This window comes from Melopsittacus undulatus, chromosome 21 (assembly GCF_012275295.1).
Source record: "Melopsittacus undulatus isolate bMelUnd1 chromosome 21, bMelUnd1.mat.Z, whole genome shotgun sequence".
Classification (NCBI taxonomy): domain Eukaryota; kingdom Metazoa; phylum Chordata; class Aves; order Psittaciformes; family Psittaculidae; genus Melopsittacus; species Melopsittacus undulatus.
The window spans coordinates 2,432,429-2,449,657 of NC_047547.1; the positions used below are offsets into that span (position 1 = coordinate 2,432,429).

Here is a 17,229-nt window from a genome sequence, read left to right on the forward strand (position 1 = left end):
CCCACCGGGGTCGCCGCGCTGCGCCCCCGGGGCCTGCGGCCGGGGCAGAGGCGGGAGGGGGGGGCGCCGCGCCCGCACTACTTAGCGGCGGGGGCTCGGGCGGAGGGAGACGTTGCGAGGCGGTGGCTGCGCGGCCGCGGAGGGGAGGGGGGGTGTGTGACGGCGACGGCCGCAGCGCACGCTGCCGGGAGGGAGGGATCCCTCCGCCACGTTTAACCCCGGCGGCGCCGGGGCGGGCGGCGCGCACGTGGGCACGGCGGGGCGGAACCGGGCACGGGACAGGCCACGCCCCCACGCACCCCTCCGTGAACCGGGGCCGGAGGGAGGGGCCGAGCCCCGTGACACCGGTGCTGCTCTCGCGCTCTGCCCCCCCCCCCCCCCCCCCCCCCCCCCCCCCGCACCCGACAGCCTTAAGCCCCTCCCGGTACCGGGCGTCCGGGGCCACGCACACGGGGAGCCCCACGGGCGCCCCCCAGCGGAGGGGAGGACCCTGGCCCAGTCGGTTCCCCGCTGACCCGGGACCCGAGGCGGGCAGCCGAGGGCAGCTCTGGGGTTGGGGGAGGCTTTCGGGGTGCAGGACCCCCCCTCGCCTGCACCCCAATACCCCTCATGGCACCTCCTCCCCCCACCGTTATGGGGCAGCAGCTGCCGTGCCTGGGTGTGGATAAGCACATGGGAACAGCAGCCCCCCCCTAGCCCAGGCTGCGGAGTCCAGAGCTGCAGAGTCCCTCCCCGGGGGGGGGGGAAGATGCTGAGCCCCGTTTAGGCCCAATGCTGGGGTGCTGGGGGGTCCCCACATGCTCCCTCACCCGCTGCACCCCGGGGGGAGCAGCCCCCCCCCCCCAGCCCGGCTTCGGAGTGGGGGTCACAGCCAAAACGAATTTAATTGTTCCAGCCCCGCAGCCTCGACCGCCCGGAGCACGGCAGGACCGGCCCGCGGCCCCGCGCCAGAGCAGCACCCGCAGGCACCCGGTGCCCAGTGCGTGGGGGGGACGTGGACCCTGCCCCACACCCAGCCCTTCGTGCATCCCAGAGTCTGTGCAAAGTGAAGGGTCCCATAGCAGAAAGTGGGACGAGGTGGCCTCAGAGCCCTTGTGCCATGGCAGGAGGGAAGGTGCCACGCAGGGGCTCACATCAGGCGGCAGCCGGTGGATCTGCCATAGGCGTTGTCCACTCGGTCGATCTCCTCGATGATCTTCATGAAGATGCCCTGGGTCACCTGGGGACAAGGGGACACATCAGCCCCAGCGCTGCGGGGACCCAGCCCCGGGGGCAGGCATGGCCTCCCCTGCCCCAGACCTGGCTCTCCTTGGCTGAGGACTCGAGGAATATTGCCCCCCAGGACTGCGCCAGCTTCTTCCCTTCATCCGTCTTCACCTCCCGGCGGCTGACACGGCAGAGGGCGGGTGGGATGGCACCGGCTCCTTAGGGAAGGGGGACAGGGCACAGGACTCCCAGAGCCCCCGCTTACCTCTGCAAGGACAGGTCCGCCTTGTTCCCCACCAGCACCACGGGCATGCTGCAGGCATGGGGAGGTTGAGGGGCCTGCCCAGCCTGGACCCCACCCCAGGAGGGGCAGCACCTACCGCGTCTTCCCCCGGCTCTCATAGAGCTTGTTGTGAAGGGTCTTCACCACCTGGAAGCTGCGGAGAAGATGGGGAGATCCAGGCACTGCCCCCCCCCCCCCCCCGTGTCACCCCCCCCCTCGAGGGGGTGCGTGTCCTCCCCTCACCTCCGCAGGGACGTCACGGAGTACACCAGGACGTAGCCGTGGATGCCGATGATGAAGGAGTGGGGCAGGATGCTGTACTCGTCCTGGGGAGGGCAGAGCCCAGGGTCGGGGGTTAAGGTCCCGCAGCTTCGAACCCCCCCGGACCCCCCAGCTCTCAGCGTTACCTGCCCGGCCGTGTCCACCAGCTGGAGCTGGAACTCGTCCTTGCCCACCACCACCATCTTGTTGTAGGCTGCGGGGAAGGCACCAGATCAACGGGGCTGCCTGGGACCACCTCTCCCTCGTCCCCACACTCCGAGGGTGCCTCGGCCCCCAGCACAAGGCTTTGGGGCACAGTTCACAAGTGGGGACACATCGGTCTCCGCCACCGGCGGCCCCACAGGTGCAGCTGGAAGAGGGCATCCCCCCCGACTGTGGCACTTACTGCTCTCCACCGTGGGCTCGTAGCACTCCACGAACTTCCCCTCCAGGAACTGATGGGCCAGGGAGGTTTTGCCTGGACGGGGGGGACAAGCACAGGGCTGGGGACGGGGTGAGGAAGTCGGGGGCTCCCGGGGGGGTGTATGGGCCAAGCATGGCCTCACAACCCCAACATGGGGCAGGGACCGGGGGTGCTCTGACCTCGCGGCTGCGGGAAGCAGTCACGGAGCCCGGTACAGCCCCCTCGGTGCCCTGGGGACACCCCCGCTCCGCACCACCCCGGGCAGGGTCCCCCGGGGGTGCAGCCCTCCCCACGGCACCCAGCCCACACTGACCCACGGCGCGGTACCCCAGGATGAGCACTTTGCGGTGGCGAACCAGCGGCATGGCCCCAGCGGCGGCCGGGAGGGGGCAACGCGGGCGGGCGCGGAAACCAGCGTTATAAATCACCCGCCGCGGCGCGGGGAGGCTGTGCCGCCGCCACTACACCGGAGGCTCCACGTGACCACAACACCGCCCGCCCGCCCGCTCCCATTGGCCAGGCCGAGGAGAAGGGGGCGGGGCCTGAAGGCCGCGCGGGGCGCTGGGGCTCCATTCATGAAAACGGGAGGGAAGGACCGGAGCCACGTGGTGGCCGCACACGCGTCCTGTGCCCCACCCTCCAGCCCCATAGATCCTCGCTCTCATCCATAGGGATGCTCAGCCACAGGGACCCCCATTCCCAGGGACTCCATTCGGGGTACCCCCGTCCACCACAGGACCCACGTGCCCCTGGAATGCTGTAGCTCACCGGGATTCCCAGACACCCGCCCCAGTCCCCGGCAGGGTTCCACGAGGGCCATAAAGACTCTTTATTTACCCAAAGAACTGAACAGCAGGATTCTCTGTTTCTGGCACAGTCGTGGTTAGGAGCCGGCTGGGCCCTGCCCCGCGTGCAGGCGGCAGCATTTATATTACCATTTATAAATAGAAAAATAGACCTCTCAAGCGGGATGGGTTAGCGGTTAGCACGGTTAGAGCCGGGCCCAGCACCCCTGGGTGGATCCAGCATCCCCTAGGCTGGATTCAGCATTCCCTGGGCTGGATTCAGTATCTCCCCGGGCTGGATTCGGCATCCCCTGGGCTGGATCCAGCCCTGGGGCAGGATCTGGTGATGCCCAGCCTGGGCTCGACAGGCAGCAGCCCCAGCCACAGCGGTTAATAAAGCAATAAATAGCAGGGGAGCACACAGGGTCCTGTGTTCAGGGACCAGGCAGCGCTGCACGGGAGCTCTGGGATACAGGAGACGGCTGAGCCCAGGTCTTTGGGCCACCCCATAATGCCCCATCCAAGGGACCCTGTCCCCAGCTGAGCTGAGGGCACCCCAACCTCCCCACAGGGCAGGGGGTACCCCTATCGCTCCTCCCTGGGTTCAAGGGGGGGCCAGGGCTGGAGCCCCCCATTTCCAGTGTGTAGTGTGATCTGCAGTGCAGTGACTGGGGGGGGCCGGGACCTCCTATACCTGCAGGGCCTCGTGGCTCAGCACTCCCCCAGCCAGGCGGTAGAGCAGGCGGGAGTACCAGTGCATCCCTGCCTCCGGCACCGTCCCGTTCCCAGCCTCGGCACGCACCGGCAGCAGCGAGAGGAGCCCATGGAAGAGGCGGAGCGGGGCGAAGGCGCAGTGGGCCCAGCGGTGGCTCTCCAGGACGGCGTAGCAGGAAGCCAGCACCCCATTGACCAGCAGGGTCCCGTGGGATGTGAGCGGGGCAAAGACCCCGACGCCGTCCTCCCTTGAGACCCGCAGCACCCGCGCAGGGAGCAGCCCCTGCCCGCCAGCCCCATGGGCCAGCACCGCGTCCCCGGGGCGCACACGGCGGGCAAAGACGGGCAGGAAGGTGGCATTGGCCGTGCCCCGGGCCGCAAAGACGAGGTGTGATGGGGTGAGGAGCAGCCGGCGCGCCGGGCTCGCTGTCTCGATGGCCACGAAGGAGGCTCGTTGGTCCAGGTCGCGATCAAGGAAGAGCAGAACCTCGGTGGGCACCAGGCGCCCACCCGGCTCCGCACCCAGGACCCAGTCGCCCTGGCGCAGGTCGGCCAAGCCCCGGCGCTCGCCGCTCTGCAGCGTCACGGTGGCGTGGCCTGGGAAGCAGCCCCCGGTGCGGACAGCCAGCGAGTTATCTGCGGGGGGGAAGCCGTGGGTGCCCTGTCCCCGCCGGCCACCTCCACCTCCACAGGGGAAATGGCCACGAATGGAGCCACCCCCCCCCGTCCCCCGTCCCCAGAACCACCCCACGGAACAAAGCCGGTATTTTCCGAACACCCCCAGTTCCTGCGCGGCTCCCGGGGCGCTGCAGGGCCCCTTTGTCCACCCCGCACTGACGCCCTTTGTTCGGGGCTGGCGACGGTGACATTTACGGGCACTTTCACTTTCTGTCGATTGTCGTTTCTGGGCCGGATGGGGGCTGGCGGCTGGAGCGGCTGCGGGGCTGGGAGCAGTGGGGCTGGGAGCTGCAGGACTGGGAGCAGTGGGGCTGGGAGCTGCAGGGCTGGGAGCAGTGGGGCTGGAAACTGCAGGGCTGGGAGCAGCAGGGCTGGGAGCAATGAGGCTGAGGGGTTGTGGAGCTGGGAGCAGTGGGGCTGCAGGGCTGGGGGCCAGACATGGACTGAACCCACTGGTGCTGGACACAAACCAGAGCAGGGCTGCATCCCACATGGATCTGGGATGCCAAGGGAGAGCAGAGGATGCTGAGGGGCTGTGATGCAGATGGGGATGGCAGCACCCCCACCCATGTGGTACCTGCTCTAACAGAGACGTGGATGTGTGCCTTGGACTCGTAGTAGACCCAGTCGAAGCCGGCCTCCACGGCGAGGCGCGCCAGCATGCCATACTTGTGCCGGTCCCGGTCGGATGTGGTGATGTCCAGCGCCCGGCCCTCATAGTGCAGAGAGTCAGGGAGGTGGTGCCCATCCTCGTCCCAGCCCTCTGTCACCCGCAGCTTCACCCCAGGCCACATGTTCATCACCGCAATGGCCAAAGAGTTCACCCGCTCCTTGCAGCGCTGCAGGGGGAACCAGCACTGGTGTCACCCCCAGCCCCCAGCAGCACCAGGTACCACACACACAAATGGACACCAGTCCTGAGGAGGCTTGGGGAAGAATTTGAACTGGCCCCCATGGGAGCAGAGAGGGGCACAGCAGAGATGCCTTCCCCCCGCCATGGTGCAGGTTGAACATTAATGTGCCCCGCAGTCCCGTGGTACACAGGCAGCTGGGCAGAACGGGCAGGGAACCTGGACGGGGACCGGGATGGTGTCACCTTCCCTGCGGCACTGGCTGTGACTGATTAACCCGGGGGGGGGGAGTGCAACAGACCCTGAACCAGGCCTCAGTCCCGGAGCAGCACTGTGGGGAGCTCAGAGCCGTCTGGGGGAGCTGCACAGGGGCGCTGGAACCCCAGTGCCCAGAGCTGAGGTGATGATGGGGGCTCCCGGGCAGCACTGACGTGGGCTGCGGGACTCGGAGCTCCCCCGGTCCGGTGAGATCACAGCGTCCCTTCACGCTCCGGTGCCCCCCCTCTCCCGTGCAACAAAGCAGCTCCCGGTAGCGCGGGGCCGGGGGGGCGGCAGCGGCGGGGGGGCAGGAATGTGCCCGGCCCGGCCCGGCCCGGCGACAATGGGCTCCTTCCAGCCCGGAGCTGACCTCAGGCTCCGGGAATGCCGGAGCGGCCACAAAGGGCCCTTTCAGCCGCCCGCACCCCGGGGCGGCCCCGCGCCCCGGCCCCGCCGCCCCGGCTCGCGGGAGCCGCTGCCGCCTGGACCACTCGCAGCATCCCCCGTCTCCATGGCGACCGCGGAGCCGCCCCTCGCCATGGCAACCGTGAGCATCCCGGCGGGGCGAGGCGCGGCGCATCCAGGGCTCTCGGCGCCCTGGATTCCCCTCACCCCGCCCCGGTCACACGGGTACCGGGGCCGCCCCCTCCCCGTTGCCCGCCCCACCGGCACCGCCCCATTAATCCTCGACGGCGGCTCTTTAGTGCCCAACGCGGTGTGAGCGCACCATCATCCCGGGCCGCCGGTGCTGCCGGCCCCGGGGAGGGTCGGTGCCGCCAGTGAGAGGTCGCTGCGCTCCTGCCCGCCTCCCCATCGCCACCACGTCCCCGTACCCCCGGGAGCAAGCCCGGGCCAGACCGGGCGCAGCCCCCACCTCGGTCATGAGCCGGTCCGCGCCCGTGTTCTCCTCGTCCTTGAAGATGATGTCGGGGTTGTAGTTGGGCACCAGGTCCCTGAAGCGCTCTGAGCCCCGCAGCACTTTGCCCTCCGCCTTCCCGCTCGCCCCCAGCGTCTGCTCGGGCACGTTGGGCACGAACTGCTTGTAGAGCAGCGGCGAGAGCTGCCGCCGCCCGAGCCGCCGCCGGCCCACGGGACCCCGGCCCGGCCCGCAGCCCAGCGCCGGTGCGGTCAACAGGCAGGCGGCGAGGCCGAGCAGGCCGAGGGCGAGCGGGCTCCGCCGGGGCATCCCGGCCACCTGCCCCCGCTGCCGCCACCGGCCCCGCTCAGTCGCCGGGGGCACGGGCAGCCGGGGCGGGCATGGTCCCGCTGCGGCGGCCCCGGGGCTTTTAGAGGGTCGCGGTGCCAGGGGCGGGTCGGGGCCGTTTCCTTCTCACACCCACGGCCCCGTCGCCGCTGCGGGATCCGAGGCCGTCCGAGACGTTTGACCTCCCCCCGGGTGCCACCACCCACTGGGGGCGCAGCACCAGGGCACCGGGACGGCCCCCCCCGCAGCCGGCTCGGCACCCACGGGACCGGCACCCGCCCCCAAGCCCCGGGGAACGCGTTCCTCCCGCTGTGTCCCGGTACCGGGCACCGGCGCCCCGCGCCCCGAACTCGCCTCCTCTCCCCGTCTGAACCCTGCGCTCTGGTACCGGCTTCTCTCTCCGCTCCCCGCACGGCGCTCCGGTACCGGGACCCCTTTATTCCGGTCCCGACGCTGCGCTTCTGGTCCAGGGAGCCTTCCCCTATCCCTATCACCGCCTCTCGGGACCGGGGACCCCGCTCTCCTGGCGCCGGCCCCGGTCCCGGCTGCTCCTCTCACCGGGGACACCCGTTATCCTAACGCTGCGCCGCCGGTACAGGCACCTGCTCCATCGCCTGCCACAGCCCCGCTCCCGGGACCAGCTTCCTGCCAGTCTCCCGGTCGCCCCTGTTCAGTCCGATCCCCGGTACCGGTGCCCGCTCCTGGCTGAGCCCCGGTACCGTCTCCCCTGGGTGCCGGTCGGCACCGAGCGCTGCCCCGGCCGGGCTGTCCCAACCTGCGACCGCTCGGCTCCTGCCCTGGGCAGCCCCGCCTCGGACCCAGCCCCCGGGAGCGACGGCAACGGCGGCCACATCCCCCGGGGCCGCCCCCGCCGCGCTGCCCTGCCCCGCACGGCCCCTCCGCGCCCCGGGACAGGGGCCCCCGCCGGGACGGGGCTCGCAGGGGATGGAGGCACCCCCGGGGCTGGGACCGCGCTCTCCCGGGAACGGGGGCACCTCCAGAAGCAGCCCCCCGCCCCCAGCGCCAGGACCAGGCCCCCTCGGGGCTGGGTTCGTGCCCCCCAGCATCCCCCAACACCCCGGAGAAGCACCCAAAGATGCCGGGACCCCGTGGAGGGCAGGAGGCAGCAGCGGGGTGGTGGAGGGTTGGGAAGGGGCCGGGGGGGGGGGGGGGGGGGGGGGGGCCCGGCCCCCTGCGGCTGCCCCGGTGCCAGCCCAGGGTGAGTGGGAGGGAAGCAGGTCGAGGGGAAATCGCGGGCACCGATGGCCTCATTTCCTGCAATATAAAGCAGGCTTCCTGCGCTTCCTGCCCGGCCCCTGCAGGGGGGGGGGGGCGCGGGGGGGTCCGGACCCCCCAGCCCCGCGGGGGGGTCCCCCTGGCTCGTCCCCAGCCGGGGCAGGATGGGTGGGGGGCAGCCTGTTCCTGGGGTAGTTTCCACTCTGGCTGCAGGACCCCCCCATCCCAGGGGGGCAGGGACCGACCCCTCCGGGCCCCTCAGACCCTCCCTGCCCACCCTCCAAAGCGGTCGGTGTCCCCCAGGGCTGCTGCTCCCAACTTCAGCCCTACCTCGAGGGAGCTCCTTAACCCCAGCTGGGATGAAGGTCAATACTGAGGGAGCATGGGCAGGATCGAGAGCCCCAACGGGCAGGGCCCCCCCGCTCACGGGCTCATGCAAAGGGAGGTGTTTCTATATAAAACAAGAGACTTTATTGCTCCAACCAAGTTCGATGGTAACAGAGACCTGACAGACTCATCACACCAGGGGGGTCCCCCCCAGCCCTGCTCCCCCCTTAGGGAGGCCAAAGGCCTGGAGGTGGGGGACAACCAGTGTCCCCCCAAGTGTGATACGGGGTGACTCTGGGCATGGAGGGACCACGGCCACCCCCACAGTGACTCTGTGATGCTTCTACATGAGGTATGTAAAGGGGACGTGGGGGAGCTGCTGCCAGCGCAGCTCCGGGCTGGGCTGTGACAAGGACACAGCTCAAGGCCAAGGCTCAGCAGCGCAGCTGGAAAAGGGCAGCTCCCCCCTGCAAAGCCTCAGCTCTGCCGGGGGGGCTCCAATGTCCCTGCAGCACCATTGGGACCGTGCAGTGGCAGAGGGGGGCACATCCCTGTCCCCAGCACTAGCAGGGCTGAGTGAGGTGCAGGGAGCACGGCGTAGGCAGAGGCAGCTTGTGCAGACCTGGGCAGAGGGAGAGGGTAAGAGGCGGTGGGGGGGGGACAGAACACGACTCCCACCCCAGCCCCATGTCTCCCCCTCACCAAAGGCACGGATGAGTTCAGCCTGGACACCCCAGGACACCCTCTTGACCAGGCAGAGGGTGGTGAGAGCCGCGAAGCCCATGTTGTACAGGAACACGATGTAGAAGTTCCCCAACCAGTTGAAGCGGCCAAAGTCCCCCAGGAGGTCGAACCAGGTGATCCCTGCACGGGGGGGGGGAGTCAGGGCACATGGGGACACCCAGGTCTGGGCTCACCCTGGTTCCCCCATGGGACTCACCCAGTGTCCTGGAGAAGACAGGCAGGGCCGAGCTGAGCACCAGCAGTGAGACGCAGTTCCCGATGATCTGGGGGGGGGAAAGGAGTGTTCGGGGGGGGGGGGCAGTGCTGGGGAACGCAGACCCCAGTGCTGGAGCCCCATAGGGACTCTGTGCCTGTGGTATCTGGATGGGGACACACAAAGCACAGGGTTCCCACCTTGGTGAGGGGGGTGTCCTGGCGTGCCGGGAGCAGGCGGGTGAACAGGGGGGAGCTGTAGAAGCCCACAACGGAGGAGACCATGAGGTACCTGCGAGGGGTGTTAAGGAGGGGAACAGGGAACCCTGGGGACAGGACTGGGGCCACAAGTGCCTGCTGGAAGGATACAGGATGAGGATGACCTGAAGGGCAGCTCCAAAGGAGCCGAAGACGGAGAAGGAGACCTGGCCCAGGGAAGCGTCCTGCTGGGAGAGGAGGAGGTTGTGGGACTGATCCCATGGGACACACTCGTCTCCATCCCATCCCCTCACCCGAGTACCTGGATGCCCTGTGGCATCGCAGCATCATCCAGCAGCAGCTCCAGAACATGGAAGCAGACGATGAGCACGGAGGTGCCCTGAGAGGATCAGGAAGGGGTTGAGGGTGGTTGGGGGTGACTGGGACGAGCTCCAGCTCCCCTGGCGCACAGGGACACTCACGGTCAGTGCCAGGAGGCCCAGCATGGCCAGGGGGTAGCCCAGGTTCCTCTGCCAGGGGGATGCTCGGTGCCGCAGCTCTGGGGGGGGGGGATATGAGAGGGGTGAGAGGGGAACACAAACCCCAGCTTGGGGCAGCAGATTGATGGGTGCCAGTACAGGGGGTTACTCAGGGAACCAGTGCTCCCAGTGCCAAGCTGGAGGGAGCTGGCTCTCTCCCAGGCTCCTCACCCAGCTTCCGCCTCTTGCTCCGGATGGCGAAGAGCTGCTCCCGCAGCAGCTCCACGTTCAGGTTGAGCCAGCAGGAAGCTTTGCCTGCCGGGGAGGAGATGCTGAGGGGCTGGAGGGCAGAAGGGCCCCCACCCACACTGAGAGCTCCCCCCAAGGTTGGTACCAGTGCTGGGCACCCACCAGAGCAGATCCTGCGGGACACAGCAGCTTCCTCCAGCCTTGTGCAGCTCAACTGCTCGTCCAAGTCCTCCAGGAGCTGGGGATGGGTGAGGAATCCATGAGCAGCGGACAGGAGGAGGGTGGGTGCACCCTGCACCCAGGATGTGGGACCAGGCACCCCCGGGGGTCACAACACCTTACCCAGGGCTTCACCAGCAGCTGCCCCATGACAGTAAACATGGTGGAGAGACCAAAGGGGGTGCACACTGCAGTGAGAGGAGAGGATGGGGGGGGACACCCAGCATCCTACCCCCCCTTGCACCCCCAGAATGGGCCTGGACACGGGCTGGGCCCTGCACTCAGCCGGGCACCCATGGGACCAGCACCCAGCACAGGACATGCCACAACCCAGGACTCACGCAGCAGCAGCAGCACCCCAAAGAGCGAGATGCAGGAGTAGAGGTAGGGCAGGTAGTATTCCCAGAGGTCTGTGGACATGGCAGTGTCAGGCCAGCAGCACCAGGAATCCTTTTCTCCCTTCCAGGCCTGGTCCTGCCCTGCTGGAGCTCCATGAGCCCCAGAGCACCCTGGCTGCACCCACCATAGAGAGACTGGCGACTGGCCGCATCGTTGCCCATGATGGCAGAGGCCACCCAGACCATGCCCAGCACCAGCAGCGTCAGCAGCAGCAGCACCACTGAGGTCTCGTACACCCTGGCCATGATGCCCTGTGGGAGCACGGTTAGTGGGTGGCTGGGGACAGGGTTAGGGTTAGGGGACACCACCACCCACCTTCTTGGAGCCTGCAAAGCCCTCGGACTCGGTGAAGAAGTAGGCAAAGGGCATGAGGAAGACGAGGGACAGATTGGAGAAGAGGAAGACCAAGTTCCAGAGGCCTGAAGAAGAGGAAGACAAGAATGGGGTGAGCTCCTGGGGTGGCAGACCCTGCCCCACAGCCCTTGGGGCATCCTGCAGCCACCCTGTGCACCCACCATGGACAAGGGACCCATTGAGCCACTGGATGTAATAGTTGCGGGGGAAGGAGAGCAGCACCTCGTTGCTGATGATGGAGAAGGGCAGGAGGAGGACAGCGCCCAGTGCCACGGCCAGGGTGAAGGTGCAGAGCCCCAGTCTGCAGGAGAGACCAATGTCAGCTCCCATGGTCACCGGACACCACAGGATGGGGGGCCCTGATATCCTGGCTCAGGAGGAAGCATCAGATGGGCAGGAACTTACGCGATCCTGTTGACAGCAGCATCCTCATCATCGTGCTCTGAAGAGGGGAACATCCCAAACCATTTGGGCTGGGGCAGGCTTCACTCCTGCCCACCCCAGCGCTGCAGAAACCCTCTTGGGGTGGGTCTGGGCTCTGCTCCAGTCCCACTGCACCCGGGGGTGCCAGGGGAGTGATGGAGGAAGAAGCCCAACACAGCTCCAGCAGCTCCCACCCTACCTGCTGCGAAGTCCGTGTGCTTCTTGAAATGGGTTATAATGAAGTGGCAGAGGATGTAGAGGCTGGTGAAGAGCAGGGTGCAGATCTGCAGGCAGAGGAGCGCAGGCAGTGCAGGCAGGGGTGGGGGCTCACCCACAGCACCCAGCCTGGGGGCCTGAGGACAAGCCAGAGCCTGCAGCTCCCCCCCCACCGGCTCCAGCGCCACGGGAGCAGCCTTGAGCCGCTGCAGCCGCTCGTGGCGACCGCGGTGACCTTTAACCCAGCGGGTACGCGGCAGCACGGGGAAAGGTCTCCCGAAGCTGCCACCCTGGCACGGGTGGAGCAGGGCACCCACAGCACAGCTGTGGGGCACAGGGAGCCCATGGGGTGCCCAGTCCAGAGCGTCCTCCTGTCCCTGCCTGCACACAGCACCCCCAGAACCTCCTGCACCCAGAGCGGAGCCCGGGTGAGCTCCACACTGGTTGTGCTGGACCTCAGGGTGGGTTTGGGGAGCTCCCGGCCGAGGTGCTCCCTGACATGCAGCATCCTGGAGGACCCTCAGGGAACACCAGGCCCAGGACGCCAGTGTCATCTGCATCCCAGAGCCTGTGTCAGCAGAGCAGGAGCTGAGACACAGGCCTGGCCTCCCTGCATTGTGCCCATGTTTTGGGGAGGCTCCTTCCTGGTGACACCGAGTGTTGGCCCGGGGGCAGTGCCAGAGCCAGGGGCCCGGCCTGGGTCTAACACACTGCACCCTGGCACTCTCCCTGGGGCTCTCCGGTGGGGCAGGCACAGCCCAGCACCCGGACTCCAGCCAGGACAGGGCCAATAGAGAGGTCACACTGGGGTCTAAGGTCATGCCCAACCAGGGACCTGCTATCCGTGGGGCACACAGCAGCCCACTGTGCTCTGGCACTGATAAGGGCAGGGTGTGGGGCACAGCACAAGCCGAGCCCCAAAGCTGCTGCCCTTCCAAAGCAGGGGACTCCGCGCTCCCAGAGCCTACCCGCAGCTCCCCACCACACCGGGGCCGTTCCCCTGCCCCTCACCTCCGAGCCCCGGTACTCACGATGCACTCGCGGACCCGCTCATGGAAGAGCTGCTCCCGCAGGGCCAGCGCGTCCTGCTCCGCAGAGGCCATTGTGTGGGAGCATGGCCGGGACAGCGGCGGGGGCACGGCACGGCACGGCACGGGACGGGGAGCAGGGCCGGTGCTGCCGGTGCTGCCGTCGGTGCCCTGGGAAGCACCGCGCATGACCCCGCCCCTCACGTCGGGTACCAGCTACAACGGATCCGCGCCTCCCCGTCCACAAAGCGCACCCTAGGCCCAGCCCCTTGCCGCCCATTGGCCCGAGGGGGCGAATGAAGCGCCGCTCATTGGTGGAGAGCGGAGCAGAGCACTCTGATAGGCTGAGGGGGCTCCGCTTTCCCACCCCGCTCCCACCGACGGCAGCGGCTGCCGCGCAGCCTCCAGGCGGGTGCACGGACGGGGTTAAGCCCCCCCCAGGGCCGAGCTCCCATACAGGGAACACCTTGAGCCAAGGCAGCTCTGGAGGGATCCCAGGGCAGCCTCCCCACCCCATAGCACCAACGGAGGAGAGGGGTATTCACCCCCCCAGGGAGCACAAGGGCTATGCAGAGCACAGCTCCCAGCAGGAGCCCCATCATTCCCAGCGCCTGGGCAGGCAGAGACAATAGGGACAGTCTGTTCCCATGGGCCAGGGCCAGACGCTGACACAGAGCGTTTGTATCCAATACAGGGGCAGCCTCTCTTAAAGCCTTTTATTCACAGACATGGTACAGACACATGGAAAATCGACATGACCACATTGGAGAACACGAGCCTGGAGCAGAATAGGGCCCCCACTTGTGGGGCTAGACGCCGCCCAGTGCACAAGGAAGCTGAAGTGTTTGAAGCAGACATTTTGTGGACATGCTACAGCAACAGAAGGAACCTGGTGCTCAGTATTCCTCCCCTTCCTCCTCTCCCTCCCCTTCCACAGAATCCACCCCAACCTCCTCGTAATCCTTCTCCAGCGCAGCCATGTCCTCCCGGGCCTCAGAGAACTCTCCCTCCTCCATGCCCTCCCCCACGTACCAGTGCACAAAGGCTCTCTTGGCGTACATCAGGTCAAACTTGTGGTCCAGGCGGGCCCAGGCCTCGGCAATGGCCGTGGTGTTGCTCAGCATGCACACCGCACGCTGCACCTTGGCCAGGTCCCCGCCTGGCACCACTGTTGGGGGCTGGTAGTTGATGCCCACCTTGAAACCAGTGGGGCACCAGTCCACAAACTGGATGCTACGCTTGGTCTTGATGGTGGCGATGGCGGCATTGACATCCTTGGGCACCACGTCCCCGCGGTACAGCAGGCAGCACGCCATGTACTTGCCGTGCCGCGGGTCGCACTTCACCATCTGGTTGGCTGGCTCGAAGCAGGCGTTGGTGATCTCAGCCACTGAGAGCTGCTCATGGTAAGCCTTCTCAGCTGAGATGACAGGGGCGTAGGTGGCCAGAGGGAAGTGGATGCGGGGATAGGGCACCAGGTTGGTCTGGAACTCCGTCAGGTCGACATTCAGGGCCCCATCGAAGCGCAGGGAGGCTGTGATGGAGGACACGATCTGGCTGATGAGGCGGTTGAGGTTGGTGTAGGTGGGCCTCTCGATGTCCAGGTTGCGGCGGCAGATGTCGTAGATGGCCTCGTTGTCCACCATGAAAGCACAGTCGGAGTGCTCCAGGGTGGTGTGGGTGGTGAGGATGGAGTTGTAGGGCTCCACCACAGCCGTGGAGACCTGTGGAGCTGGGTAAATGGAGAACTCCAGCTTGGACTTCTTGCCATAGTCGACAGAGAGGCGCTCCATGAGCAGGGAGGTGAAGCCGGAGCCGGTGCCACCCCCGAAGCTGTGGAAGACCAGGAAGCCCTGCAGCCCTGTGCACTGGTCAGCCTGGAAGAAGGGAAAAGAAACCAAGAGTAATCTATCAGTAACTCTGGGTTTAAGTGGCCACCAAGTCACCCAGGTGGCCAATATTCACCCAAGGACCTCAGCTTTGGTGACTCCTGGTTTGGGGACACTGCTCATAACCAGTGGTCAAGAAAGAACAGATGTTCAAATAGAAACATCCATCACTTGACTAAAAGGATGAAATAAGCCATATTCCCCCCATTACATTCTCAAGGCAACTCCACCTTCATGTCTGGAGCTTGCAGGGTCCTGATGAAGGGCATTCACAGACTAAGGGGAGGCGAAGGGGCTGATCCCACCCAGGCTGGTACCCACCAGCTTGCGGATGCGATCGAGGACCAGGTCGATGATCTCCTTCCCGATGGTGTAGTGCCCACGGGCATAGTTGTTGGCCGCATCCTCCTTGCCCGTGATGAGCTGCTCGGGGTGGAAGAGCTGCCGGTACGTCCCCGTGCGCACCTCGTCTGCAGGGAGAGCCCGTTAGCACCCGGCGGCCCGTGCAGCCCGCACCCCCCCGGCCCCGGCCCACGCTCACCGATCACCGTGGGCTCCAGGTCCACGAAGACGGCGCGGGGCACGTGCTTGCCGGCCCCTGTCTCGCTGAAGAAGGTGTTGAAGGAGTCGTCCCCACCGCCGATGGTCTTGTCGCTGGGCATCTGCCCGTCGGGCTGGATGCCGTGCTCCAGGCAGTACAGCTCCCAGCAGGCATTGCCGATCTGCACGCCCGCTTGGCCGACGTGGATGGAGATGCACTCACGCTGCAGGGACACATCGGGGGGGGCACACTCATGCTCAGCCCCAGCAGTGGTTTTGTCACAGCTCCAGGCAGAGCCGATTCAAAGCCCGGAGCTCTCCATGGGGTGTGTGTTGGGGGTGGTTTTATGTGTGACAGAGGAGACACAACTCGGGTTTGGGGAGAAACTGGAGCCCCCGTTTGGGCACCATCACCCACATGAGGCCTCTCCCTGCTCTCTAATGGCGCGGGGAGGACATCTTAGAGCAGGGCTGGGGTGAGGCTGCGCGGGGAGGAAGAGGAGGAGGAAGCTCAGGCGCAGCTGCAGGAGGCGGCTGCACCGCTGCCCTCCGGTCACCCCACGGGTCCCCATGGCCCGGCCGCACCCCGCGCCTGCCGCCTGCTCCCGGGGGAAGGGGCGCTCGGCAGGAGCCGTGGGGCAGCATCGGCCGTGGGGCAGCATCGGCCCCGTGCGCGGGGGCTCCGGGAGGTGCCGGGGGCAGCAGAACCGGGACCCGCTGACCCCGGGGGTACGGGGGGGGGGGGGGGTGTCAGGGTTGGGGGGGTTCGGTGGGGGGGGGGCGCGGGGCTGTGCTCACTGCGGAGGGGGTGGGGCTGTGCCGCCTTCCCGCGCGCGGGAACGTTAACGGTCGGGGCTGGGCGGTAGGACAAAGCCCCGCCCCCAGCGGAGGGGGGCACCGGACGGGGCCCACGTGCTGCCCCCCCACGTGCTGCGCCCCCCACGGCTGCTGCACCCCCCACGTGCTGCCCCCCACGTGCTGCACCCCCAGGCCGCCCCATCCCCCCGCTCCTGCTGTGCCTCCCCCCTCGTTTCCCCCTTCTCCCCCTCCACCATGTGGCCCCCAACCCCTATCTCCCCCCATGTCTCTCCCCCTCCCCTCTCTCCCAATCCTGCACTTCCCCTCAATGCTCCCTCAGTTCTCCCCCCTCCCTGCCCCCCCCATACGCTCCCATCCCACACTACCATGGCTGCGGCTCTGTTACTCGTCCCGACAAGCAAGGAATCGACGCAAGTACCAGGCTGCCGCCGCCCCCGAGCACACCCCTATATACCAGCCGTGGGGGCGGGCTTTGCGCCCCCGCCCCGAGCTCCTATTGGCAGTTGCACCCGCCCATCCACACGATCCTCAAGCGGATTGGCTCCTCTACACGGCTCGATCCGCCTCCTTCCTCCCTCCCCCCCCCTGCCGGCCGGGGGCTGCGGGGCTTTGGGAGGGGGGGCTGTGGTTTGCGGAGGGCCCTTCCGCACGGTCTGGGGCTGCCGGCGGGGCCAGGGTCGGATCCTCCCCTCGGTGGGGCTCAGCTCCCCCCCCCCCCCCACCGTGTGTGCTGCGGAGGGAGGGGGCAAAGGCGGCTCCCCCCCCCTCCGCATCCCTCCCCCTCCGGTGCGGCTCTGCTGCAGAGGAAAACTGCGACATGGGGGGGGAGGGATGGCACGTGCTGCCCCCACCCCCTCCCCGCATGGACCGCGGCCCGAGCCCGTTAATCTGCTTCTCTGTGCAGCGCTCCCGGCCCATCTGCCCCCGACGGCGCTCCCCCCCCCCCCCCCCCCCCCGCTCTTCTGAATGTCGGCACCCCCCAACCCATCCTTAGCGGGGCCGCAGTCCTGAACCCCCCGCTCTGGGGGCACCGTGCCCGGGACCTCCCTGCACCTCAACCTGAGGGGGGGCAGATCCCGCTCCTTTCGTCTCGGCCGTGTCCCCGTCTCCCTGCGTGGCTCCCCCCGCCCCAGGGCTGTGTCTGTGGGGCGCAGTCCCCACTGACCGCGAGTCCATGGGGAGCGGGCGGGGGCTGCGCTCAGCACCAGCCCCATCTCATCCCCCGTAATCCCCGTTCCCGTTCCCCGGCGCCC

The 17,229-nt window shown here is 67.7% G+C and overlaps 4 protein-coding genes across 11 annotated transcripts; all 4 read right to left on the reverse strand.

Annotated features, from left to right (window-relative positions):
* Positions 1-903: 903 nt before the first annotated feature.
* RHEBL1 (RHEB like 1) lies at positions 904-2,626 on the reverse strand. The gene is made up of 8 exons (XM_034071490.1): positions 2,488-2,626; positions 2,157-2,228; positions 1,897-1,964; positions 1,733-1,815; positions 1,587-1,643; positions 1,472-1,519; positions 1,300-1,387; positions 904-1,219 (listed from the first exon to the last, which is right to left on the reverse strand). Exons 1-8 carry the CDS (start codon positions 2,537-2,539, stop codon positions 1,130-1,132), a joined length of 558 nt encoding a protein of 185 aa, XP_033927381.1. The 5' UTR covers positions 2,540-2,626; the 3' UTR covers positions 904-1,129.
* Positions 2,627-3,051: 425 nt separating this feature from the next.
* On the reverse strand, positions 3,052-6,646 carry DHH (desert hedgehog signaling molecule). The gene is made up of 3 exons (XM_034071489.1): positions 6,335-6,646; positions 4,929-5,190; positions 3,052-4,309 (listed from the first exon to the last, which is right to left on the reverse strand). The coding sequence occupies exons 1-3, from the start codon at positions 6,644-6,646 to the stop codon at positions 3,648-3,650; spliced, it is 1,236 nt and encodes a 411-aa protein (XP_033927380.1). The 3' UTR covers positions 3,052-3,647.
* Positions 6,647-8,381: 1,735 nt separating this feature from the next.
* Positions 8,382-12,887, reverse strand: LMBR1L (limb development membrane protein 1 like). Of its 8 annotated transcripts, none has more exons than XM_034071366.1 (17): positions 12,732-12,885; positions 11,684-11,768; positions 11,467-11,503; positions 11,223-11,362; positions 11,023-11,126; positions 10,832-10,958; positions 10,650-10,718; positions 10,432-10,496; positions 10,252-10,327; positions 10,072-10,155; positions 9,844-9,920; positions 9,684-9,761; positions 9,533-9,606; positions 9,365-9,455; positions 9,168-9,234; positions 8,930-9,091; positions 8,382-8,849 (listed from the first exon to the last, which is right to left on the reverse strand). In XM_034071366.1, the coding sequence occupies exons 1-17, from the start codon at positions 12,801-12,803 to the stop codon at positions 8,791-8,793; spliced, it is 1,467 nt and encodes a 488-aa protein (XP_033927257.1). In that variant the 5' UTR covers positions 12,804-12,885; the 3' UTR covers positions 8,382-8,790. The 8 variants fall into 8 exon arrangements, with proteins under 8 accessions (XP_033927257.1, XP_033927256.1, XP_033927255.1 ...); XM_034071365.1 differs by having other exon boundaries at positions 9,533-9,609; XM_034071364.1 differs by having other exon boundaries at positions 9,533-9,609; positions 10,832-11,126; positions 11,284-11,362; positions 12,732-12,887.
* A 540-nt stretch (positions 12,888-13,427) lies between these two features.
* LOC101869730 (tubulin alpha-1B chain) lies at positions 13,428-16,443 on the reverse strand. Its single transcript, XM_034071369.1, has 4 exons — positions 16,342-16,443; positions 15,159-15,381; positions 14,939-15,087; positions 13,428-14,605 (listed from the first exon to the last, which is right to left on the reverse strand). The coding sequence occupies exons 1-4, from the start codon at positions 16,342-16,344 to the stop codon at positions 13,625-13,627; spliced, it is 1,356 nt and encodes a 451-aa protein (XP_033927260.1). The 5' UTR covers positions 16,345-16,443; the 3' UTR covers positions 13,428-13,624.
* Between the last annotated feature and the right edge of the window lie 786 nt (positions 16,444-17,229).